Raw genomic sequence first — 27325 nt, forward strand, 5'->3', positions numbered from 1 at the left:
CCGGTCTGCACTGTTTTAGCAGTGTATCTGTACTGTTTAGCAGTATATCAAGTATTCCGAAGTATCAAGAATTAAGCTTGGTGATTAGTTATGCAGACGATCATCATTGTTGTTTCAGTTAAAGGTTTAATGTTAAATGTTTAATGTGTTTAAAAAAGTCCTGCATATTGTGGTATGAATGACTGTTCATTATCGTGTTTATTGTATTAAGTCTGTTCAAATTCAAGTATCAGGTCAGTTGGTCAAAATCAAGTATAAGGTCAGTTCTCAATATGCCGCTCTTTTCGAAATTAAGACAGATCACTACTAGAAAAGGGGTTCTCGAAGAAGCCGTTCCTATTCCTCCTAGGGACACTCCAGGGCACTTTATGTATCACAAACATGGCTTAGACGCTATATTATTTCTTGATTTATGGGTAGACTACACCAAGGGATTACCAGAAAGTCAGAGGTGGCCCACAGCGGGAACCTGGGATGCAGAGTGCATCATGAAAGTTGAGGAAGAGTTATGGAAAAGGAAGGTCAGACAGTCACAGAAAGACGCCGTTGAGTTATGGCGTAAAGAATCTCATAGACGCACAGAAAAAGCACGTAGACAGGAAGAAAAGAATAAAGAAAGTTCAAATAAAGTTCGAGAGAATCTATTAATTGAGGAAGGTATCCGAGTGAAATCAGAACAAGTAGACAGACAAAGAAATGCCCTTATGAATGGTATGTATCCCCTTCTGGCCGAAGGATTACCTAAGGCTACTCCAGAAATACCGAAAGACTTGCCACCCCCATTGTTCCCAATAAAGGTACATCCTAAGGGGCATCCTAGAACAGCAGAAGATGTTTTTCTTTCCTCATATTTAGATGACGCAGCTCCCGAGTATGCTAATTCCGCCCCACATAGACCGCATACCAGGGAGGTTCAACGCCAAGATCCAGTGTCCGTATCCCTACAGCAACAAATCGAGTCACAAGTTCCGGCAAGCACATCTGTTTCTGCATCCGCTCCTACAGCTACTTCTATAGCTGTGTCCACACCTGTAGTTGCTGTGTCACGTTCGACGAATCCTTTCACGCCCGACACCCCAGATGGGGCTACGGGAGGTGCTAGCAACATTTTTTCTACGCCACCCAGAATAAATAAACTTACTTTTCAAGAGTCAGCACATTCACGTACACCGAAACTCATTAGTGCCCGTACGCTGAAGGAACTTCTTATAGATTGCAGATATGACCCTGTGCCCGGTAAAGAGGACGAAATGACCCTGGCATCATTGCGTATCAGACGAGCCGCAGTGTATTTAGGAAAGCTACCAGGAATGACTGAGCATCTAGATAAAATATATCATTTTGTCCAAACAGGGCGAGATCCAGAATGTATTAACAGAGCTATGGAATACCAGAAAGTAGAGATACAGGGGGAACTGTTACGTTTCCTCATAAACTGTGTGATCAGAAATCAAGACCGACCGGGGGTAGACCCGGAAGCAATGAAAATTCTTACAAGATGGAGCCAGAATATATCAGAAGGGAGACATGATAAACAGAATTGTATAATAGCCATGTGCCGAAAGATCCGTAAAGAAATAGAACGCCTACACGAAGAGAGATTAGAGGTAGACGAGTTCGAACAAAGCGAGGAAGAAGGGTCAGGACCGCCCACCGAACAGTCGGACACCATAGCCTATGTAGGTAGAGGAAGATCTTGTAATAGTAATAGATGTCTTACTGACTCGATACGTCCGATATGTCCAGATAATAACAGGAATTTCCAAATACCTATAATTAATATAAGGTCTAACGAGCATTCGTTCCAAACCGCCGACAAACTACTCCAAGAACGAAGGGGTTATCATTTTCTCGATTCTATGGATGAACAAGATTTAGCCAGGGCAGCTGTCCATTGGGTGGACAGTCCCGGAAAATATAGTGATGATACAGTAGCACGCACATTTTTGAATCTCACCCCAGACGAACAGAGGTTAGCTGGGATTTATATGATTCAACAACTCATTATACTATATCGGAGTCAGCATTCGGACCCTGGTCCCTTACCTGACATATTGACCGAATTGCTTATGAATAAATGGAGAGGTTCAGGTACTAAATTAATTAAAGAAATTCTAGAATCAAGAAAGCAGTATATTCTTTTTGTATGTTCAGACCGTGTCTCATTGCCCGTCAAGGAAAGAACCACGTATCACATGGATAGACAGAATCCCTTACGAGAAGTGCACCCAATAAAAGGCGAGGACAACGAGTTTAAGCGCGTATTTGTATATACGCCCATATCAAAAATAGAATTGTTACAAATGAAAAAAGTGGTACCCAGTCATGACAAAGATCCAGCGGGTTTTCACCGAGAAATTAAGGACATGTTACTCATGGGAGAGTATACCTATCCCGACATTATGACAATATTAAAGGTATTAATGCCTGCTGGTATTTATGAGAAACTCAAGGAAAAAGAGTGGGAGGTAGGAGACCAAAAGATAGAATGGTCAGTGTTAGAAGCAGAAGAAAAGGCCCGAACTGCAGGAGCAGGACTTGGGGATAAAACTAAAGCACTGCCAGGTTTATTAGTACAGGTACTGCCACGTTTATTAACTACGAAAAAGGAAGATTGGGGTACAATTTCAGCCTGTAAACAGAAGCAAGATGAAGACACTAGTGATTACTATGCCCGATTTGAAAAATGTTTTGGTATAAATAGTGGCATAAAAGCAAGTAGCGAATCATACCCACATCTGTTTGTAACAAAATTAGTAGAAAATGCCCTGCCACCAGTAAAGAATAGAGTATTAAAATTCGAGAGTACCTGGCAAGGTAACACTCCATCACAAATGTTACAAATGTTACAGTACCATCACAATAGAATTAGAGAGGAACAAGAACATGAACACAGACGCATGAAAGACACGAAAATGAAAATGCTAGTTTCCCAGACAGTTCCAGCTGAAGGACATAAAAAGGGTATGACACATTCCGATTCAGCAGGACCTGTAAAAGGGACATGCAATTATTGTAAAAAGCCAGGTCATTACGTACACGATTGTCCAGTTTTGAAACATAATATCAGCATAGGTAAAACACAAGAAAGATCACGGCCATTTAGACAAGATCAGAATGAACAAGGAGCTCCGCAGCATGCCCAGGCCATGCCAGCCGCACAACAGCCAGTACAGTTTGTGCCAGCTGCACCACCGTTGCCTGTTGCTGCCACACAGACAACAACACGACAAATGTATCAGACCGCACAGTATGAATATCCTGAGTATCAGCGTTACGCATGAACTAGCCTAGAGAGGGAAGTTGACTTACCCCTTATTGAAATCCCAGTAGATCAAGAAGGACCTTATGTACATAGTGAATTATTAGGCCAAGATGGAAAATTTCTACTCGATACAGGGGCAAGTCGAACGACCATAAAACGTAGTGAAGTTCCAGGGGCACCCCTCTCAGGCTCACAGAATATTTCCCTTGGTTTTTCAGGAAAACCTATTGTTAATGAAGTATCACAGCCACTGCCACTTACGATAGGACCTCTGACCCGAACTACAGATTTATTGCTTACTAAATCATGTCCAGAAAACTTGCTAGGAATAAAAACGTTGAAAGCTCTAGGAGCCATAATATGTTGTTCTCCGGAAGGAGTAAGGTTGTTTTTACGTGATTTTAAAGGCCATTATGTGTCTAGAGACATGGATCCCCGACTACAGACATTACCTACACATCTATGGGCACAAGGCCCTACTGATGTTGGACGCATGAATATCACACCATATCGAGTCACATTAAAGGCAGGAGTGGTGCTACCACGAATGCGACAATACAAGTTACCCCCAGATGCTGTAGTGGCTTTACTACAAATAATTGACGAGCTCATTGCCCAAGGAGTAGTCGTGGAAACGGACTCCAATGTATGTAATTCACCGATAATTCCGATTCTTAAACGAACAGATCCTAAGGCCCCGCCAGTCTATCGATTGGTTATTGATCTGCGCGAGTTAAACAAATGCATTGTGCCACAATTCCCTGTGGTCCCAGATATCTCGTCATTACTGACAGCCATTGATTCCGAAGCAACATTCTTTACTGTAATTGATCTCAAGAATGCTTTTTTCAGCGTCCCAATAGATCCGGAAAGCCAATATTTGTTCGGATTTAGTTTAAATGGACGTAGCTTTAAATTCTCACGCGCACCTCAAGGATTTACAGAAAGCCCCAGCATCTATAGCCAAGCACTGAAACGAGAACTAGATAGTATCCACATGCCAGTTAACACTGCTCTGCTCCAATACGTCGATGATTTGCTGATCACCGCAAGAAGCGAACCAGAATGTGAAAAAGCATCACTGACAGTTTTAAAATTTCTAGCCGAAAAGGGGCACAAGGTGTCCCCTTCTAAGCTGCAATTCTGTGTCCAGCGAGTTGTTTATCTTGGACACTCGCTGTCCAAGGAGGGAAGGCAGCTTACACCCGACCGCATTCAGTTAATAGCTAACATGCCAATGCCCAAGACACAAAAGGAAGTACGGGCTTTCATAGGCCTCACTTCATACTGTAGACAGTGGATCCCTCAGTATGCATTTCTAGCAAAACCACTCATTCAGTTGACAACACAGGAGGCAGCCACATCGACTGTTCTCCCTTGGACTCAGGAACATACACAAGCTTTTGAAAGCCTAAAGAAAGCTTTATGTCAAGCACCTGTTTTAGCAACACCATGTTACAGAAAACAGTTTACACTCTTTGTTACAGAACGCGAAGGTACTGCCTTGTCAGTACTCACACAGGAACAAGCAGGAGCACACAAACCATGTGCTTATTTTTCTAGTACATTAGATCCCGTAGCTCAGGCTTTGCCAGCATGCCTGAAATCAGTAGCAGCGACAGCTTTAGCAATCAGACAAAGCGATGCCATAGTGTTAGGACATCCATTGACAGTTCAAGTACCGCACGCAGTAGAGGTTCTTGTAAATAGAACGCAAACACAACACTTGACTATAGCGCGACTTACAGGGTATGAACTTACATTGTTTCAGCCACATATAGAAATCAGACGCTGTAACACATTGAATCCTGCCACACTTTTGCCAGTAACCGGAACAGACCCACTAGCTCATGACTGTATTGAAGTTATTACTATAACGACAAAACCCAGACAAGACTTAACCGATGTCCCATTGTCAGATCCAGACCTGACGTTGTATGTAGATGGTTCATGTATGAGAACAAGTACAGGAGAGTTAGTGGCCGCTTACGCAGTCACAACAGATACTGAAGTCATTGAAACTAATCGTATAAATAATTTGTCAGCTCAAGCCGCAGAGCTCATCGCTCTGACACAAGCCTGTATTCAAGCCACGAATAAAAAAGTCAACATATACACTGATTCACGTTATGCATTCGGAGTTGTACATGACTTCGGCGTGCTGTGGCGAGAGAGAGGTTATTTAACTTCCCACGGTGCCCACATTCAGCACGGACCCCTCATTCATGCTTTATTAGATGCAATACATCGACCCACTGCAATATCAATTATGAAATGTAAGGCCCATACGAAGGTTACTGATATCATTTCCCAAGGCAATGATCTAGCCGACAGAACAGCTAAACAGACTGCTCAAATTCAAACCCCCGACATGACAAAGACAATAGTCCCGATGCCGACACATTGTATGACAGTTAAAGATCCTACTCTTGACGTAATTGACATACAGTCACATGCTACACAAGACGAAATAAAGAAATGGACTGAATTAGGAGGGATCCAAACGGACCAGGGATGGATGATGAAGGAAAAGTCTGTGTGGTTCCTTCCTGATTCAATGGTCCAAGTTATAATTAACACTACACATAGTCCAGCACATCTCGGAGAAAAAGCTATGCTAGACAGCATTCAACACATTTGGTTCAATAAACATTTACGAGCAGCCGCAAAGCAAAAAGTCCGTACCTGTATGATCTGTTGTCAGTTTAACCCAGGAAAAAGCGTTCCCGTAGAACAGGGTGGATTCCAAACTCCCGATCACCCTTTTGAAGTGCTCCAGATGGATTATATCCAGATGGAACGATGTCGAGGATTCAAATATGTTCTCGTAGTCGTCTGCGCTCTGTCCCGTTGGACGGAGGCATACCCGGTTTCAGATTACACTGCCCCGACTACTGCCAAACAGTTGGTTCGAGAATTCTTCCCACGATACGGTTTACCACGTGTTGTCTACTCAGATAACGGCCAGCCGTTCTCATCCGAATTAATGAAACATGTTTCACTTCTGTTAGGATATCAGTGGAAATTCCACTGTGTCCGACACCCCGAGGCAGCAGGTCTCGTAGAAAGACATAACCAGATACTGAAAATCAGACTGTCCAAAATATGCAGAGAGAAAGGTGTCGACTGGGTAGTAGCATTACCAGTTGCACTCTTTTACATGAGAATGGTAGCACACTCTCGAACAGGGCTATCCCCGCATGAGGTGATCTTCGGCAGACCACCAAATATGTGGGGGACGCCTATTCCACGCAAAATAACTGATGTTGACTGTAATATGCTGACAGATTACTTGGCTTCCTTGATGTCTGCACTACAATCTTGTCGTTCACAGGTAGCTGCAGCCTTTCCCGACAACACTGAGGTGAAACCCCATGACGTAGTTCCGGGTGATATTGTATTTGTGAGAAATTTCGACCGAAAGACTCAGCTGGAGCCCAGGTGGAAGACACCCAAGTTGGTTCTGCTAACCACAAGGACAGCCGTGAAGATCGAGGGCCGCAAGGGCTGGATTCATTCAAGTCATATCAAGAAATTTCATGGACAATACTCGGGTATAGACATTGTGCCCTGCACTCCCTCACAGACTGATTCAAAACTTCCTTTGGTTGAAAAAACTGAAAATGAACTCTATAAAGCTAAATTGAGGCCTAGAACGTCAGACGGTTTGATTGTTTAAGTCCTCTCCTAGGTGAAGCGGTTGAATCTGTCTCTGACATGTATCCTCTAGACCTGAATCATGGACAGTCGCGAAAAATGATGAAACGACAGGCGTATTGTAAATTACTGCGTAGCCATTGCATAGTGACATTAATAATGTTGTTTTTCTTGAGTCTTTTAATAATTACTGCAAGCATATTGTTGCACATATATTACCCTATTTCTAGACATGTTTATAATGTTACTGCTGAACATTCTTTTAGTGACTTACCTCCGCATGAATTATCTTATAGACTTGCGCTGCGCAATAACACTTTCATTAGTATGTTACATCATTCCCATCAGACTAGTAATGCCACTAATTGTTGGGTGTGTGGTCGGCTCCCTCCCTATCAGAATTATGAAGGAGTCCTGCCATTCTTTCCACACCCATTTACACATAACGGCTCCTGTGGAGCATGGTTTAGTTTAATCAATTCCATAGATTCAGACACAGCTGTTTACCAAGATCAATGGGTATGGGGAAATCTGAACCTAGTTTTACTCAAGGTCTGCTACCCTGACAAGGAGGGTCGCCCCAAAAGAACAGGAACTAATCTAGAAAATGAAGTATATGGATTAGGTAATTTTACACCTAATCCCATGATTTTAAATGTCATATCCGAAGTTGAACTAGTCTTACCCACCATGTCAGTATTCCCAACAAAAGGGGAATTATGTGTAAGAAAGGTTGGTTCCATACATATGGGCCATAGTAAATGCACTACTATAGTAGAATTCAGTGATCAAGGCAAATCTTCATTTAGAGCTTATCACCACTCCTACTTTATATGTGGTCAGACTGCATATATGCGTCTGCCTCTAGACTGGGATGGTACCTGCTACATTGCATTCCTTTTGCCACCTGTTTTTCTAGCTCCTCCGGATTATTACAGAAATATTCATTTAGTACACAACAGAGAGCGGAGAGATCTCCCAATTGTCGATTACACTGAAACAGCATGGGAAAAATACACAGATTTCAATAAAGGCATCTTTCCCTATATAGGTACTGTTACTAATAGTAAACTGATACGTAGATTAACTAGAACCCTTGAAGCAGTAGTGAATGAAACTATTTCCGCCCTAGGCAATTTAACAGAAGAGCAGTCTGCTATGCGGATTGTTGTGCTTCAAAATCGTCTTGTCCTTGACGTCATCCTGGCTGATAGGGGCGGAGCTTGTAGGGTCATCGGATCAAGCTGCTGCGTATTCATACCAGAAAATTCGCCATCTGTATATAAAGCCATAACTCGCCTTCATAAGATTGTAAACCAGATACACCAGAACCCAGGCACTTGGACTTGGTCCAGTTGGTTTTGGAGTGTGATATCAGCCTGGGGATGGAGAGTTCTATCCTTCCTAGGTATTGGCCTTCTCATACTATTCAGTTGCTGTCTATGTCTACAATGTGGACCAGCGATCTGTGGTCTGTGTGCCACATCGTGTATTCCACCACCAAGATTTCATTCGTCACGGAAGAAGAAAGAAGAACAAATGATGTTATATTAACAGATCAATGGATTAATGAAGATTGATATCTCTTAACGGGCAAGTAGGGGACAAGGAGGGAATGTGGAAATATGGATTTTTCTGGTCAGTTATGTCCCCTATCTTGGACCCCAACGGTTCTATGTGCATGTCACAAGCACATGTATGTTCCCTCCAGTTCCAGTTATGAAGACGCAAATACATGTGCGTCCACCGTCAACATGTCCTCTGTCAGATCCGCCATGAATAGGCCGGATATTCCATTCCTAAGTACGAAAGGCCACCGGCTTTATATGGTTCACTTATGCCATTTTACAGTCCAGGCAAGTAGGCCCAGATTCTGTCATCAAACTCTTCTTGCTTTCTGCCTCTGAAAACTCCAGTCTGAGCCTGCATCTGTGACCATGAACTTTGTCTCATTCTCTGCGCGGCTCACGAAGCCTGACATCAGCCTATTCTCTGCCAAGAACTGTATTTCACCTTCGAATTATCTGCTTCCCCCTCAGCCGATGCATTCCTGCCTAGTAGTTTAAGTAAACATTCTTCCAGTTACCAAGCAAAAGGCCCGGCTTCTCTGTCCTCATGCAAGTAATTCATAGTCCTGTTACCATGGAATATTTCTACCCCCTCGCATTTAGTGTAGACACTTAGACGCTTGTACACGCACACATAGTCAGTATAGAACAGATTCTGTTCGAGAGTCCTTCTTTTATGGATAACATAGTTCTTTAAACATAGGATGTTAGATATGATTTGGGACTAGGTTGACTTGACCCCCCAGACTTCTTGTCTCCACATGTAGAGCTAAATGTCAAGTCCCCTTCACCCCCTAGTTACACGTCAATTACACGTCATGCTGCTGCGCGCGCATCTATGCCAAGTATTATCTTATAGATCCACCTATAGGTGACATCATAACCAATTATGTTCCTTTTTACTCCTTGTTCCACCCATTTTCGGTTACGCAGACAACTCGTCATTTTCCTTATCAATCGTTACGCCTATTGCATTCGCTTCATTGTAATGTATGTACTATAAAAGTCATTTCATGTCAATAATGTATGTACTTCACTTCCTGAACCCTCGTGGTGATGGAACTTGGAGCATCCGATTATAATCGATTATTGGAATAAAGCCCATTCCGAACCTCTAATACCACGGATTCTGCCTCTCATTTTACTGAGCTATTTTATTATGTTTCTGTATCAAATTCAGTCCTGGTAAAGGAAAATTATTTACCACAGAAGGAGAGTTGTTCGGTCCCTACAGGAGGCACAGCGTCTCCACCACCCTGTAGACTGACAGTGATGACCATCCATCTACTCGCACACGCCCTGCGGGCGCACTCTGGCTGGAATGGTCCACAGTCTCTCCTCCTCGTTCCAGACGCCTCTCGAGGGAACCTAAATCATCGCAAGCCAAGCAGGATGTCATCAACCACGTTCGCTCCTTGACTGCCTCCCCATCTCTCACGAACTAGCCGCCCTCTGATCTATGATGTTCCTCGCTGTGTCACTACCTTGGGCCCAGTCCTGCCCAGCCTGGGCCTGGTGGCTGGATTAATCCTTGCTTTCTTCATTGTTCCACGGGATGCTGACGGCGGAGACTCTCCACCTCCTGTGTGTCTGCCGCCCCCCCCTCTCCAGAGTCCTACAGGAGAGTGACTTCTCCGGAATGGTCCGCCTGCGGGATCCCGAGCTGTTCCAAATAGACTACACTGACTTGTAGCAGTTGGCCTGTTTTTACTTTATTCTTTCTCTTTCTTCATTCTTCTCTCTTCTGTTTCCCCTTCTACAGGTTTTTTTTGGATGCGCCTTTGATAGAGGCTGGGTTATTGTGTTTCTCTAGGAGTGTATGGAGGAGATATTGGCAACTGTGTGGGGTCAGCTGGCCCTTTGCACCTGTTCTTCCTCCACTCTCTTTGCCACTGTTCTCGACATGTTTCTTCTCCTCCCCTGTGCGACGGTGGGGGGCTGCTTTCTTCCAAGCATTGGGTTTGTCTTCCTTGGCCTAACTGGGGTGCGCTTGGCTGGGTTTGGGGTTTGGAATGCTCTGGGATCTGATGGGGTGGCTGGGCCGCGTTGTCCTTATTCTCTTGCACCATGACACATACCGTTACATTCCTCTCTCTCAATGTGAAGGGGCTCAACTCCCCTAACAAGCGTCGGCAGGTATGGCGTTATCTACTCCAGCATGATCCTGATTTAGTTTTCTTACAGGAGACCCACTTGCTTTGCTCTGACACCCACCTCATGTCCCACCGCAAATCCCCACCCAATTTTGGGCATGTTCCCCGTCCAAGACTAGAGGTGTGGCCATTTTTTTTTTATCCAGCTGGGGCGCAGCGACCTCCAAATGTGTGGCTGATGAGGTAGGGAGGTATCTTAAGGTTGACATGGTTTGGGGTCGAGGCTCCTGTACTTTTGTCAATGTATATGCCCCCAATCAGCAACAAGATGCGTTCTTGCGCCTGCACCTTGGGGCTCTCCTTCGTTCCCTCTCTACCACTGTTGTCCTTGGAGGAGACTTTATTCTGGTTTGGGACCCTGAGCGGGATCGTAATGCGCAGGGGCACCATGTTGCTGGAGCGATGTCAGTGTCATTACAGAATGCCATTACCGACTTCGGTTTGAGGTCTGGTGATTACTCTTTTTTCTCTCACGTTCATCGCTCCTACTCGCGTATTGACTATTTTTTCCTTTTGCTTTCTTTGGATCACGTGCTGTGCACTGCGGAAATCTCGGATATTTCTATTTCCGACCAAGCGCATGTTTTGCTTACGCTCCAATCCCCTACTGCCCGTGGTGATCCCCTCCCTCAGTGGTGTCTGCCCCCCAGGGCCCTCCGTGACCCGGTAGATGTGGCGGACATTCGTAAGGAGATTGAATCCTTTTTTTGGCCAACTCTCTTTCTGATACTCCCAAGGATGTCCGTTGGGATGCCTTCAAAGCTACTGTTCGGGCGGTTATTACCTCAATCTCCATTGCACAGACCAGGGAGGCACGCCTGGTTGAATCCATCCTCTCTCGGGATATTAAACACTTGGAGCACAAGGATCATGCCTGTCCCTCCCTCGCCAACAAGCGGCGCCTTGCTGCCCTACGCGGTCAACTGCGCTTACATCGCACTAACAAGGCAGAGCGGCTTCTTGTTAATCTTAAACAAAACTTTACTTGGGTGGTGATAAGGTCTGGCGTGCAGTCTGCGGACCCAGACTGCCCGATCCCACATTGCGAAGCTCAAGCATCCCGATGGCTCCTGGGCTGTCTCGGAGTCAGAGAAGAGCCATACATTGATGGCCTTTTATAACCATCTTTATGCACATGATCCTTGTCCGCCGGAAAGGAAGGGAAAGGCCAAAGACGTTGAGTGAAACACTCAAACTAACTTTAAAGCTTAATAATTGAAAGATATACCACTAAAGGTAGAGCTCAATGCTCCAGGGTCCTGCTAGCAGGAGCCGGAAAAAAGAACTGAAAGTAACTGGCCTTTGGCTGGGCATCATGGGATACCGAGGGTCTCTAAGGATTCTTAAAGGCACGGTATCCATTTACAGACATATAATAGCAGCCTATGGGGCTTGTCTGTCCAACCCTTCATCTCTATCATGAAAAAGGGATTTTTGTGAAGGGGAGTTTCTCTATGTGTGAAACTTTGTAAAATAGTTGAATTTAACTGTTACCTGGCTATCTTTTTCACTTCAGGATGAAGTAATGGCCAGAGTAGCCTAGTGTTTTCAGGTTGCATTATTGTCTTTTATGAACTCTTAAGTGTCTATGCCGGACTGCAGAAAAAGACAACTTAAGAGACTATCTTTTGAAGTGCTCCGGGGTCCGCGCACATGGGCGGGACTATTCACATGATTAGGACTATACACAGAGATCCCCTACTACAGAACAGCGTTCTAAAAGTAAGAAAGGATATACCCTATGCAATACTTAACGCTTTTCAAGCATTTGGGAAGCAGCAAAACTGGTATTAATATTAATTAAGCCCTACTAAAGCAATAATACAAATATATTTGTCACAAAACGTTGGCTAGCAGTTTAGAAATTATGATTGGCACATTTCTTAACACCTTTTTTAAATCAATGCTATAATTAGAAAAAAAAACTAATTTTCTATAGAAAAGTCTTTTGAAACATCAAACTTTATTATAGTATGCATATATTTAAGAAGAAAATGATCAAGGCCAAATATAGAAGGGACAATGTAATGTTGCCCACCAACCACAGAAAATAAGTATTTCTGAAACCAATGGATGGCTTCTTCATGCAGTATTTCATCCAAAATATTTAGTGTAAAATATAGATTGTTATATGAATTGTGCAAGACCTCGGTCCACCTTCTGATAGCTATGTAGACAAGTTGTGAGATACTCAAAAGCACGAGTATATTTACAGGCTGGGTGCTTAAAAGAGAATCTGAGGGATATCACACGGACAAAAAAAAGAGGAAAAAAGCTTAGCTAGAGAAAGTACTCCAAAAAAGGCACCCAGCCACTCAGGGAGTGGGAGTGTTACCGGTTGATTGTGAGGAGCAGCAAAGACTTGGAATCCGTGGCAGACCCTTCGAAGTTTTAAATCAGAAGCATGGAGGGGCACAACTACTTAGATGCATTTACATAGTCAGATTTCATATTTATCAGTTTCGACATACATTTCAGTTCATAGATATCCAAGGCAGGTACATAGGCAGGCACTGCTAGCTAGAGAGACTAACAAACTGATACGTAACAATGTCGTCATATTGTCCATCAACTATCCACACCAAAAGCGAACATTCAGAGAAGTGTTTTTTCTGAGGCCTAGTATGGCGGGAAAAGATCAATGTCACCTGTTTTCTACTATTTTTTAAATCTCATTTATACATCCAGTTTTCCAGCTCCATAAATAGGAAACATTTTTTATTTGGCTCAAACCGCCTGGTCAGTTCTAAACACAGTTTCTATTTGAACATAAAAGGGACACAAGGTCATCAGGAGCAGCCTTTCTGAAAATAGTTGAAAGGACATTTGATAACGGTCACTTACGCAGAGTACTGTACCCTCCAATTACATACTTCTACTGTAGGCTTAGCATACAGAACTTTAATGGGAAAATATAACATGGGCTTGTGTCTATACAAATGTTTAGATTTCTTGTTATGCTCCTCACCACCAGTTCCTCAATAAATAGCAGTGCTTAGATAAGCTATGTTAAATAGTACTGTCATCACAAACAACTTGCTTTAGATCAATCTAGTATTACATTATTAGGAATATAATATAATACACTGAAGAACCATGCATTGTGAGAGCATTAATATGCATTTGTTTATGTGTGAAAAAGAACTCTTTTTGTTAGCGAAGAACCATGTGAACTTGGAAGATGGACTGCAGCCATCAAGGATAGGGAAAATGGACAAACTCTGGGATTTCAGTCCCTCTTCTGGGGTAACGAGTTTCTCTAAAATGCTGCTTGACTAAAGGAGACTAGAGCTACTTTCCAAACTATACAACTCATCTAAGTCACATGAGCAGCATGGAATTTATTTCCAGAACAGAATTTAAAGTAGTGAAGTGTACAGGAGGGCATGGTTTAGGACAAATTATCTTCTGGTATGAACAGCTAGGTGAACTCAGGTTTCAACCTAACCAATAAACATCACAGAATTTCGGTGCAGCAAACTAATGCTGAGAAAATATCTGAAATATTGTGCAAATTAAACTTAAATTGGGCAACTGTACTTCAGTGTTAACATAACGGTTTTGAAGACATCAAAAGTGAGTGGAGTGGTTACTGCTTTGTTTATTAGGGCACTGGTAGAAGATAACCAAGCAAGGGGCTAATTTGGAATCACAGACATGGTGGCCATTATACGTGCCCCCAAGCCTGGGCATTCTGTCCTAAGGTAAAGAATCTGAACCAATTGCAAGATTGTGCACCTTAACACTAATGTAAGGATGGGACATTTCGTGAATATTTGGTCATGTAATTTATTCAAGGGACAAATTATGTTTTTGAACATTACATGCCCACATATGCCTAGGCACAGTGACACAATATTGAACTCTTTGCTTGACACCTGCACCCATAGACATACCATGGTACATATGTGGGTTAATGCATGCACACTTTGGATGTACAGTAGACTCTAGGATATGGCATCTGTGTCTCAAACTATTGCTACAGTCAATAGCGTACTGAACATTCACAAACATTCACAAAATGCATATTTTTAAGTATAGTTAATTTAACAATTTACTTACATAGGACTATCAGATGTGTTGGTCTTTGCAGCATAAACTGCATGCCACATAAGCCAGTTTTGTAGCATCTCCTTCAAACTCTCAATTATAGAACACTGTGAAACAAAAACACATTTTAATACTTTTTTTTTTTTACCAGAAGGGAAACATGAACGTAGAAGGAATAAAGCACGGTCTCACTGCTACTCCCAAAGTTACAAGCTCCATCAGACGTTTTAGCTCAAAGTGTTGTTTGGAGTTGGTCAATTAGATGGTTCTTGATTTACACAAAAGTCTCTCAAACCTAAACACTGCAGGCAGCGTCAGGGTAAAAACCTACAGTCTCCACAGGGGCCTTAATAGCTGGCCTTAAATGTACAATGTTGAGATAAGACCTTAATTCTAAGGGTACATGTCGGTCAGGGTTTGAATTGTTTTGATCAGACAACACCATCATGAAGGCCTGAACATTTATTAAGAATATAGTTTTAAATGATCCTAATCACACATTACTTTAATCTGATCAAGCAGTCTACGGGACTCAAAATTGACAAACTATACAAATTATTTTCAGTTCGTACAATTTAAGCCATTTATAGGCAGGGTGTATGGATTTGAAGTTCTTGGCAACATCGCTCGCACTTTTTTAGTTGGTTCCAAAATGTTCCTACGAATTCTGTTTTATAATTAGCTGCAATTATCAAGCACTCTATATTCCCTCTGGGAATCCTGTGACTGTTGCTACACAGAATCAGGAATACCTGGAGTTCTCACCAGTTTTCGTTTAGCACCAAGCCTCTCTATTGAATGTGCTAGATCCCCTCCCATAGTTGGGCTTCTAGTCTGCTAGACGTGGCAGAATATTTGCGCTTCTGTTATTTTGTAGAGCTTTGACCTGGCAGAGGTCTCAACCAGTAGCTGCTCACATTCATATGCTTCATTCTAGTTGCAACTATGTTAATACTGCGATTGTGTATTTTCATGAATTTGCTACAGTACATTGCTTAAATGCTAGACATAAGTGTTCTCAGTCTACATCCAGCTATGGTGAGCCGCAGAGGCATATGTGAACACCACAGTCCAGAGGAGGGTAACCCAAGACACAAATCTTTTGATTTGTTTAGCCCCATTACGACACAAGTCTATCACTAGCGATATTAAGAGTTGCTTAGTAGCTTACATTACTGACTCAATATTTTCCAGTGGCCTATCACACCAAATACTTCACACTTAAGCTGCTTTGAAAGCATGCCACTCATCGTGATGGTCAGAAATAGCCATCTGACAAGAGCAAAATATCCATCACCTGGTCAACCAGTTTCTTGATAAAAACAGAATTTTAATTTGACAAGCTGTTCAACTTGCCACGATCCATTGTGGCCCTAGCACTCAAATTCATTGATCAGTATTTTGAATGGCAGTATGGCAGGACAAGTCCATGGCAGGTTAGGGTAATCGCAACAACAGTCTGCTGGCAGATTCCAGCAGAAACCAGGTGGTTTGTTTCTTCAGTAATTCCCAAGGCTTACATAGGAACCCGAGAACAATCAATAGTAATGTGCAGAGCGCCTTCTGCAATTAGTTCTATGTCTTCTTATTGTAAATTCAGTGAAAAGCTACTGTTCCATTCCAACAAATGACGATACTAGAGCTTTTTCTATGGCTCAACCACCCTCCTCCCTGTACATGACACTTCCTCTAAGGGAAACCCATTTCCTCTGCATCGATAAGGTGAAACAGCAGGTGGATCATCAGCTGTCAGAGTAGTACCAGCGTAATTAAGGTGACTAACAGAAGTTACTCCTCTGTCCCACCCATCTACATTACCGACCTCTTTATCCCTGGAGAGTAATCGGAAGATGCGCCACCTCACTAGAGTCAACGAAAAAGAACCATCATACTGCCGGAAAAAACTGAGGGTCAGCTCTAATGTTAAAGTCTGAACAGACAGTGTGCACAAAAAATGATCCATGGTGCTCCAATGGCTACTTTGCTGATAACATTCAAAACGCCTCTGAAACGCTGCTGATGGTGAGGTGCTTTGGACTTCAGCAAGAAGAGTGAATTCTAATGAAGGCGGGTAAGCAGATAGTTCTAAATCTTTCTCAATACTTACTAAATGTGGTTTGAATTTCGGGCAATTGAAAAATCTATGGATTTATGTTTGTGTCTGTAGGAAAGTGCCCGTCCTGTACAGTCACCTCAACACCTTTTGCCCCAATGCTGATGGTTGTTACTCGGAAAGTGCACTGGAGTATGCTGCCCAAGTGTCAGTACTCGCTCCCTAAAACACGATGTAACAAATTGGTGCCCCTAGTTGGCAAGGACTTCACCCCCCCCTTATAAGTCCCTAGTAAAATGGTACCAAGACTACCCAGGACATGGGTGTTAAAGGGGACACCAGGGCCTGAAGCAATATTTGTGCCACCCTGAGTGATGCATGTACACAGATGACAGCAGACCTGGCATTGCAGAGTGCAGGAACAGTGCAAATTGCTCCAACTTGGTGTTGCCCTCTCCATGAGTGTCAAGGTAAAAGCACTATGTTTAATATAGGTCAGCCACCCATAAGGTAGGCCTCCTAAACCCAGAAGGCAGGGTGCAGGGTAAAGGTGTCGAAATATAAATGCAAGTTTATATGTTCCCTATAGGAGCTATTCCCATTAAGGACCACTTTGAGTGATCGGCGATCTATAGGATAACATGGGCTGGCACCCCAGTACACTCGAGGTTACAAGTTCCATTATGACACCACCGAATATGGTCATGTTTTGTGTCAAACAACGTGCCTCCTCACCCCGGAAATGAATTCAATGTCATTGTTGATGTTGATGTGGTGTGACCCCAGGTGTTTACCTTCGAGGTTGCCCCAGCCTTTTCTGTGCTTTGGCTAGCAGCCTGCAGCTGCCACCGGCCAGACAGGAATCTAACTTCCTGCCAGGCAGTGTGAACACTGGCAGGAGTCAGAAACCAAGGCCTGGCCGGGAAAGAGGTGACACCTCCCTCCCTGACAGGATGGCTAGTGAAGTGGAACATCAAAGGAGATAGCTTAAAAGCATGCACTGCCTCGAATATGCACGCAGACAGACTACCAAAAGAGGCAGCCACCCTCCCTCTGCCCCTGGGCACATTTGCACCCGGGCAGGTGGGAAAATGAGTTAGCCAGACAGCGCACAATCCCAGAAGGCAAGCTACAACCCTAGGGTGAGCTCCCTGTTCTACAGAGCCAAGGAAGGTTTGACATTTTTAGAATTGACAGAATAGAGGATTCTGAGTAGCAAACGTGGCACACCCTCAGATGTGGTCCGCTCCCTGGCAGATTAGCCACTGGGGCAAGTAACCAATGGCCACTTGCATCCACGCCCCTAAATCTAGTATTTAAGGGACACCCCTGACACCAGAACCAAAGGCAGGATAATCTGCACCAGTGACCATGCTTCTAGAACCTCATGACTGCAACTCATCCTGGGCCAAACTGCGGCTACCCCAGACAGAGGGACCACTTTGAGAGCCAAAGGTTACTCCAGTCTCCTCTGGACTAGTGGCACTAGTCCCCTGCAACCGCAGGGAAAAAATGTCTTAGAACCAAAAATCACTGGCCATCCGGATCTCAGAGGGATCGCACAAAAGTAGATGGTGAAGTGCATTGTGGGAAACATAGTCCTGACCTCCAGCAAGTTTCAGTCAGCTATTGTTTTTCTCCAGACGTCAACGTATCAGCTTACTGACCTTACTGCTACCAAAGCTGGTTGGTGACTAGTTTAGTTACCACCCCATTTACTCAATGCTGCAACAAGAGGGACCACGCAACACCTTGAACTGACCATGGCAGAGGCACCGTAGTCTACCTTTTGCATCCATTTTCTCCCCAGCACAGTCTAAGCAGTAAACGCACCTCTCCAGGGACTCCCACTTCAGCACCAAGGACAGCCAGGATAACCCTGCACCCGGGCCTCTCAGGCCAAGTAAAATTGAACGGACTGTTGCATGGTCCTGGAATCCACATCACCTTGGTTTCCATGCAACTCGACCTGCAAGTGACCGCCTGTCACTAATACCCTTTTCCTATTGACTGCAATCGTAACGTTTACAGTATTGAATTGCACCGATTTATGATTTATTCTAAAAATCCATAACTCTAGTTATATGCATGCAATTGTGTTCATTTTGGTGTCTAAATTTATATAAATATCTGCTTTAATTTGATAAATTAGTGTCAGATTTCCTTTTAGTCATGTCAATTACTTCTCGTCCATGTTGGTACTCTAAAAAAACTTAACACATGTTCCTCCAGTATAGCCCGACTGCTATTTGCCACACTACCACGACTAAACAAGGATTTATTATTGTGAATTCAAGAACCATCTTTAGGGCATCGTGTTAATATTACATGGTGAGGCCTAACGAGCATCATAACATAATACTCCACATTCCTACATCAGCTCAATAAGACTTTGTCCCAAATAGAGAGTCCTCTCAACACCACTCTTGTGGAGAGTTTAAGCTTGACATGTTGCAAAAAGATTTCACATGAAAGTCCAAATGATGTTGGGGAAAAATGGTGGATATGTAATGAAGAACATGTTACTCTTATACACAGTATGCAGACACCAGATTTGCATAATTTGACACAAAAGGTACAAATGGCTTGAAAGTCATAGTAAAGAAAAGCATTTACACCCCGAATAAAATGGTGCTTTTAAGAGTGTAGTCAGTAAAATGGACGTTGACAGTTGCATACAGTAGCCTGATGAATTCTCGAATTTCCCCAGCATGCTCCTTATAAACAAAATTGAGGTTTTAATAAGAATTACCTTAATACGCTATATAGTTAATATCTGTGCAGTATCTCCGGTAGGATACAAGTAGGATAGTGCTATACAATTCTCTGGAAAGAGCAGTCCTTTTCAGTGAATTGAGCAATTGCACATTAATTTTTCAATAGAGGTTACTCTTCCAGCAATGATAATGCATTATGTTGTACACTAATGTTTACCAACCATTCATGAAACTGTTACAAGTTCTGTACCTGGAAATAAACAGATGACAAGAAGAAATGCTGTCCCAGTGGTTCATAAAGAAGAGATTCCATTTCTGAAAGTCAAAACAGAGACATCAATTTGTTCATGATTCATCATCTTTGTCCAGTAAAGGCAAGCCAAATATTCCAAGGCACAAACCAGCATACCTGAGAAAGAAGGGAGAGGTATCCACTTTATGAGTTTGAGTATTTGCAACCTGTAGCAGCCATTCCAGTGTGGAAGACACTTGTACACAAATTCTTCACAGTTTGAAAATCCCTCCTGCAATTTAAAACACAGTAACAGTATGAAACAAAGTCTTCAAGAAACAGTCTTTCAGGGCTGCACAGTGGCTCGTCTGCATATTTTTACACCTGTTGCAGCACTGAGTCCCTAGTGTGCTTTTCGCTTTACTCAGACTGAAAGCCCCCTGTTTTTAGCACGTCATCGCTTCTAGCGCTGTTCACACCTTCCACATATTACCAAAGGTTCCTCTAGGGAAAGCCTTCATTGCATTTTATATAGCGAGGCAATATCCAAGGAAACCATGAGGATACAGGTCTACAGCAGGATCCATACCATAGGGGAGTGTGGCTTGCCTGAAGTATCTGTGGCCAATACAGTGTTCCTCACCGAACACCCAATTACCCTCATAGCCTATAATCTCTTAATTACAAGGAAACCATAGTTTTTCAATGGAATTGGGGTGACCCTACTGAAAACCTTACATACCCAGTTTCACTTTAGAACATAAATTTGGGAGCCAATACATACCATAAGGGCTAAGGAAATGCTGTTCTAAACTGGCCATCACCCTAACTCCAGTGAAGCAAAGATGTGACAGCAAAGGGGAAACGTTTACTTCTTATGGCTAGAGGAGATTATTTTAAGTAATAATTTCAAAACAATGCAAACAAATGACAGTAAAAGACTTGTCCTGTGATTGAAGCTTGTGCATGAAACTGCCTTCTATTCTGCCATTCCACCGACAGAGGTATTAATTGCAACATACAAATATCCTTCTGCCCTACTCTCCCCTCTGAACTTCTCCAATGTCTATTTCATTGTACAGCAGAAGTAATCCGTTTGAAAATGCTCCACATTCTGGAAATAAACTCATTGGAGTAGGCTGGACTCTAAGGTCTAAAGATAGAACAGATAGACCTTTAGTGCAGATGAAGCCTTTAAACTAGGATTACATTCAATTGGTCCAAAGTGATGACATCTTTAACTGAAGTGCAGCTTGCTCATCATCAGACTTATTTGCAGAACAACATTGAAGGCAGTTGGCTTTACATGAGAAAACAAGGTCTGGTGACTAAAGTTGTAGTTATAGCTTCAGAGAGCGCAAACTACTCCCTTTCATGTAAGTCAAGTACTAGGTTGTCATATTACCTCGCTTGTTATACTAGTTTGTGAACCTGTTAAACCTTGTGCCAGCTCAGGTTTTTAAGTTATTGAACACATTGCTGATAGAATTGACCTGGGGTGGCATTCGCAGCAGGGTGAGCCTTGCTAAACTGCAATTTCCAACAGGCAGCGGCAGCATGGGTGCCCCGGACTTTAAAGCTTATTGTATAGCCGGACAAGTCAAATAGCTATCCTATTGGCTGGCTAGGCATAACCTAACAGAAATAGGTTACACAGCAGACCTGATCAGCAGGGGGCAGCTGCACAAATTGATATGTCCAGGTTCCACCCCACTCCAATTGTGTTCTCTTATTGCGCATAGCCTTCGACTATTGGAAGGCAGCGTTGCGCTACACCACATCCTCGGTACCCTACGCACCGAATATCCCAGTGTGGCTTCACCACAGCTTCAAGCACACTAATAGCAAGAAAACTATACCCTTGGGAATGGGAGGGGGGTATTGACAGTGAGTTTGTGGTTTGCAGATGACACATTAATGCAAAATTCCAATTTTGTGCACACTCATGGGTTACCAGAAACACTGTTTTTAACACATGAAGGCATTCTTCGCTGGCACTGGGCACCAGATCGGAAAGAACCTGAAACACATGAGGTACTTCAAGCACTGCACATCATGGAACACAGTAGACACCTAATTCGCTTGCTTTATCAGGGACATTGTGCACCCCTCATGATAACCCCAAAGCCTTGCCCAGCTCCCCTAAAGACCAAATGGGAGGCAGACCTCACCCAAGAAATATCACAGGTAATGGAACTTTTACTGGAGGAATATCTTAGAGAATCTTGCACAAATCTAGATTTAAATGAATCCAATTTTCCATACTAGATAGAGCCTATCTCGCACCACACAGGATCAACAAAATGTCCCCCACAGCTTTCTCTACTTACCCTTGATGTCATGCTTTAGACGCAGACTTTATGCACATTTTATGGCCGTGTCCCTCTCTATCAGCATATTGGGACCACTGGCACACACCAGAACACTATTTTAGGATTTTAATGGAGATCGCCCGCCGGCGGCCACATACTACAGCGCCCTAGCAAATACAACTATTGATTACACCTTCACGTCATACTCCCTTTTCAGAAAAATAGCCAACTTCAGGATAGGAATCTCAGATCACAGTGACCACCTCCCTCAAGAAATTACTCTGGATGCTTATGGCACCGCATCTACTGAGCAAACAGCCCGCCTATGCACAGAGTACACAATAAATCTGAGAAGAATCAAATGCAAAATTCCTAACCTGGAGAACTTCCTGCTTGAAGCAAAGACTCTCTGGGAGGACAAAAAGAAGGATAACACAAATGTAATTGCATCATGGGGCAACTTCACCGAAACTCTTGGCACATTACACACCAATGAGGAAGGGAGGGACTCAACCAGAGCGGCTGCGGTCCGACACAGGTTTCACTCTCCATCTCTGAGCTCGCAAAAGCACCTCTTAAGAGGATCACAACTAAAGGATTTAAAGCAATTTGAAAAAGGAATCAATAAAACAAGAGCACTTTACCGGGCAGGCCCAGATGCTAACCTCTTAGCTAAACTTGGATAACTTAAAAACAGCAAGAAAAAACTCATCTGGGAAGCTCGCCGCGAAAGGAAAGAAACAGTATGGGCTAAAATTCTCTATGATGCAAAATCAAAAAACAGCACTAGGTTCTGGCATACCATGAAGAGATTACAGAACCCAAGAGCACTTGGAACAAATTCTCACATTACAGAACAGGACTGGTCTAAATACCTTTGGGATCATTTCAACAGCGATAATTCAACTAATACACAAGCACCCCAGGAGAACAGCAGGACCGTCACAGCCACGTGTACGCAAGAAACTGAGCCCAAATGGACATTTACATCAAAACAAATCAAGAGCAGAATTGCAAAGGGCAGAACCGAGGGCGCGCCTGGCCCAAACGGTATACCACCGATCCTATATAAACGTGACCCGGACTACTGGGCATCTGAACTTCTACCACTGTATCTGCACATCATGGAAACTGAGATAATACCAGAATCATGGAAAGGATCCATCATCTCTCCGATACATAAGAAAGGCAGCAAAAACATCGCTGAGAATTACAGACTAGTTGCATTACTAGACAATGATGCCAAATATTATGCAGGGTTACTGCTGGAAGAAATTACAGAATGGGCATCGGAAACGGCATCTATTCCTATCAACCAATCAGGTTTTCAGAAAAGCATGGGCACATCAACAAACATACTGACTGGCCTTATCGCTTCTAATAGACGATACTAAACTCACTAAAAGACAGCTATATTTGTGCGTTATAGATTACTCCGCAGCCTTTGACAGTATTGACAGGAATAAACTCTGGGCAACACTGTCCAAAATGAAAATCAGGAGCAAACTCCTGAACCAGCTAATTCTATTGCACAGTGATACTTGGATCCAAATCAAGCTAGGGGCTGGAGAAAGCCTATCACTGAGAATTCAGACAACCAAGGGTTTGAAGCAGGGGTGCGTGCTGGCGCCCATCCTGTTCAACCCTAGCAGATCTCTCACCTGAACTGGATAAATGCAGCCATCATGCCCCAAACTTTGGCGGTCTCCCTCTATCGAACTTATTATACGCGGATGACCTGGTCTTGATTAGCCGTACTCCAATTGGCTTACAACATCTGCTAAATACTACAAGCAACTTTTCCATCAGAAATGGTCTACGAATAGACCTGAGCAAAACTAAAATGATGATTATCAACCCGAAAAATAAATTACACCATTTCCAATGGGTTCTGGAAGGGAAGAAACTCGACACTGTCAGCGAATTTAAATACTTGGGCATAATTTTGGACACTGAAGGCACATTTCTCCCGCAAAAAGTATCTATAAACGGCAAAGGAACATTTTTGGCAGTTGCATTAAAAAAAATAAAAAATAAATTAAAAAAAATAGGTGGCCCGAGCTTTACCCCTTTGTTACAGGTAATCCGTGCAAAACTACTTCCAACCATCACCTACGGAAGTGAGTGCCTCAGAGGGAGAGATGCAGAGACCCTAGACAGGACAGTCTCAAAGGCATTCAGAATCATTTTTAACCTCCCAGGCTATACATCACCAACTCAAATCAGGTTAGAGTTCAGCATTTTGAAACAACAAATCGCACGAAAGGGAGCCTACCTGAAATGCTGGCACAAAATCAAAGGAGCAGCACCAGGCTCACTAAATGAACTACTATGGAATGAACTTAACCGAAATAAAGACTGTGCAGCTTTGATTTATTTAAAGGAGTCCCTGGCTAGCTTGGCCTTAGAAGCTCTCTGGGACACAATCGGGGTTCATAAAACCTTTAAGGAACTAGTCAATAAAACAGTAAAAATTATATCTAATCTCGAAGACAAAGCCTCCCTCTCCGAAAGAGCACATGGATGGTTCGTCATTCAGAGCTATAAAAACTGCTCCCCACAAACCTATCTAGGGACTGGATTCACCAGGTCCAAAAAAGAACATTTTTTAAACTTCAGGCTGGGCGTTCTACCCATATTGCCGCACCTACCGCCTTGGAAACGGCTACAGTCCAAAATATCCTGCAGACTGTGTGCAAAGGCTAAGGAAGACATTTTACACATTGTCTGCACATGCAAATGCTTAGACAGGGAAAGAAGATCCACATTAAAATCCGCTTTTAACAGACTACGTATCAGAACTTGCAGACAGGCAGTCAAGGCCTGCTTTAAAGGAGAGGATATTCGGCTGGTGTGCAGTCTAGTACGCTTCGACGAGGCGGGAAAGAAACTAAAGGCGACAGAGAAGGAACATAACATTGAACCAAATGACAGTAACTCATAACCTCCTGCCTATTTTTATACAGATTTCAAAAAGTAGTTTTAACTGGAAAGGGCTAACTATTGTTTTAATATTTCAATCTAATGGTTTTAAAGTGTAAAGACCTCTGCATACTGCAAGACGGCCTTAGCATCTTACAGGAATTAAATATTGATGTGATAACACTGTTTTATTTAGCTAAGCACACATTGCCTGCATCCTTTTATTATGTCACTTCTTTCTCTTTTATGCAATGTTTTTTATTAACTAAGCATATAATAATAAAATATCACTTACTATTACTTACTATTTTAGGATTATACCCTAGACCCTAAAGCTTCAGGTAACTGACAAGATTCACAGACTTCAATAAACGTTTGAAAATGTATTATTGCCTCCTCTCTTTGTGAAACCTTGGGGATGCAAAAGTGGCAAATGAAATGGTTCAATCAGTTTCCTGGAATTCCTTGGGAATAAGAGTGCTCATGTTTAAGGTTGTCAACAACATCTATAGTTCTGGAGGTTTAGAAGTTTACATGCGGGACTGTGAGGTAGCAGAGCCAACATTTACTGATAAGAAGACGGACTCTCTGTATTATGAAGTTTTGTTGATCTAATACAGAGTCCTACTAAATTCGGATGAATCGTATAACAGTAGTAGTCTACACTCTACTGTGCAACTGATGCCCATGTCTAGAGAAAGAAAAACGTATAAAACAAAGTGGCCTCATTTTACTAGCAGAATTTTCAGTTAATCAAATGTAGCCAAAACCTTTCACATGCCACCAAGGCACTTAATACACCATTCATCCGTTAAAAGGCACTACCATCTTACAATTCAAATACCTACATCGGGTGTATTATACTCGGGCGCGCCTGTACCGTGCGGGCCGGATAGCCTCACCAGAATGCCTCAGATGTGGCGGGGCGGAGGGTACTTTCCTTCATACGGTTTGGCACTGTTCGTCGCTGGATGGCTTCTGGAGGGTTTTTTTTTTCTTGTTTGTCCGAGGTTCTTGGGTGGCTGCTCCAGCGCAAGCCACAGCTTGCGTTGTTGCATGTCATGGATGGCATCGGGGGTAATCTCTATAAGCGGCACCTCATGCTACTGGGTCTTACGTTGGCGAAACGGGACATTGCCAGGATGTGGAAAGCTGCGCGGGCCCCCTCGGTGGCCGCCTGAAAGAATGGCCTTGACTTTTGTATGGGGCTGGGACAACCCATTTTTGTGGCCCGGGGGTGTCCGCGAAAGCACTAAGATCTGGAAGAGGTGGGCGGACTACCGGGGCCTGTGGTTGGAGCCCCCTGTGGCGGCTGATGATCTCCCGGTGGGGGTTGGGTAGCCATACTATGTTGGAGTGTGCACCGTCGGAAGTCACGGGTGGGCGAGGGGGTTCCGGGTGCAGTGGGCCCCTGCTGTGGCGGATAGCTTGTCATTCCTGGTTTTTTTTCTGTGATCACTGGGTGTTGGTTGGTCTGTGGTTTGTAGGGAGTCGAGCGCAACTCGTGGGGTGGGGGTTGGTGGGGGGTTGGGGGATCCGAGTTCACACTTTAGATCAGGGGTACTCATAGTACGGCCCGCGGGCCGCCAGCGGCCCGGCAAGCCTTCCCTGGCGGCCCGCGGACCTTGCAGACATCGTACCTGTGCACCGCCGGTTGCAGCAGCGCGGAGCTATGGGGGCCGGGCGATTCTTTTAGAAGCCAAGTCACTTGTTAATGAGGCTTTTTTGTATTTCATCTCTTCTTAGCGCCCCTGCATCTCCCTCTGAATGAGTGGAGATGCAGGGGCGCTAAGAAGAGATGAAATACAACAAAGCCTCATTAACAAGTGACTTGGCCTTTAAAAGAGCTGTGAAGTACTTGGGTGCGGCGCTGTTTGTGTTCCAGGGAAGCGCCGGGTGAGGTGACGGGCAGGGGGGAGGGGGGGGGGGGGCAGCAGCTAGTGAGAGCGGCAGATGAGTTTAAAGCGGGAGGGAGAGAGGGAAGACAGAGCAGGAGACAGGGAGGGAGAGATAGCGCGAGAGAGACAGACAAGTTGGGAGAGGGAGGGAGACAGAGGGAGGGAGGGGGACAGAGGGAGAACAGATGGAGAGGGAGGGAGACAGAGAGGGAGGGAGAGGGAGAGGAAGGGAGACGGAGGGGGAGAGAGAGAGAGGGGGAGGGGGAGAGAGAGAGAGGGGGAGAGAGAGAGAGGGGGAGAGAGAGAGAGGGGGAGAGAGAGAGAGGGGGAGAGAGAGAGAGAGGGGGAGAGAGAGAGAGGGGGGAGAGAGAGAGAGGGGGAGAGAGAGAGAGAGGGGGAGAGAGAGAGAGAGGGGGAGAGAGAGAGAGAGGGGGAGAGAGAGGGGAGAGAGAGAGAGAGGGGGAGAGAGAGAGAGGGGGAGAGAGGAGAGGGGAGAGA

The 27325-nt window shown here is 43.9% G+C and overlaps 1 protein-coding gene across 7 annotated transcripts in view; it reads right to left on the bottom strand.

Annotated features, from left to right (window-relative positions):
* CENPI (centromere protein I) overlaps positions 1–27325 on the bottom strand; it is a 708963-nt gene that overhangs the window by 326016 nt on the left and 355622 nt on the right. For all 7 annotated transcript variants that reach the window (XM_085607721.1, XM_085607722.1, XM_085607716.1 and 4 more), the window contains 3 exons: positions 19873–19987; positions 19714–19778; positions 14706–14800 (listed from right to left, as the gene is read on the bottom strand). In XM_085607721.1, the coding sequence (XP_085463847.1) occupies positions 14706–14800; positions 19714–19778; positions 19873–19987 (275 nt within the window). The remainder of the gene's footprint in view (positions 1–14705; positions 14801–19713; positions 19779–19872; positions 19988–27325) is intronic.

The sequence above is a fragment of the Triturus cristatus genome, chromosome 5_2 (genome assembly GCF_964204655.1).
Source record: "Triturus cristatus chromosome 5_2, aTriCri1.1, whole genome shotgun sequence".
Classification (NCBI taxonomy): Eukaryota; Metazoa; Chordata; class Amphibia; order Caudata; family Salamandridae; genus Triturus; species Triturus cristatus.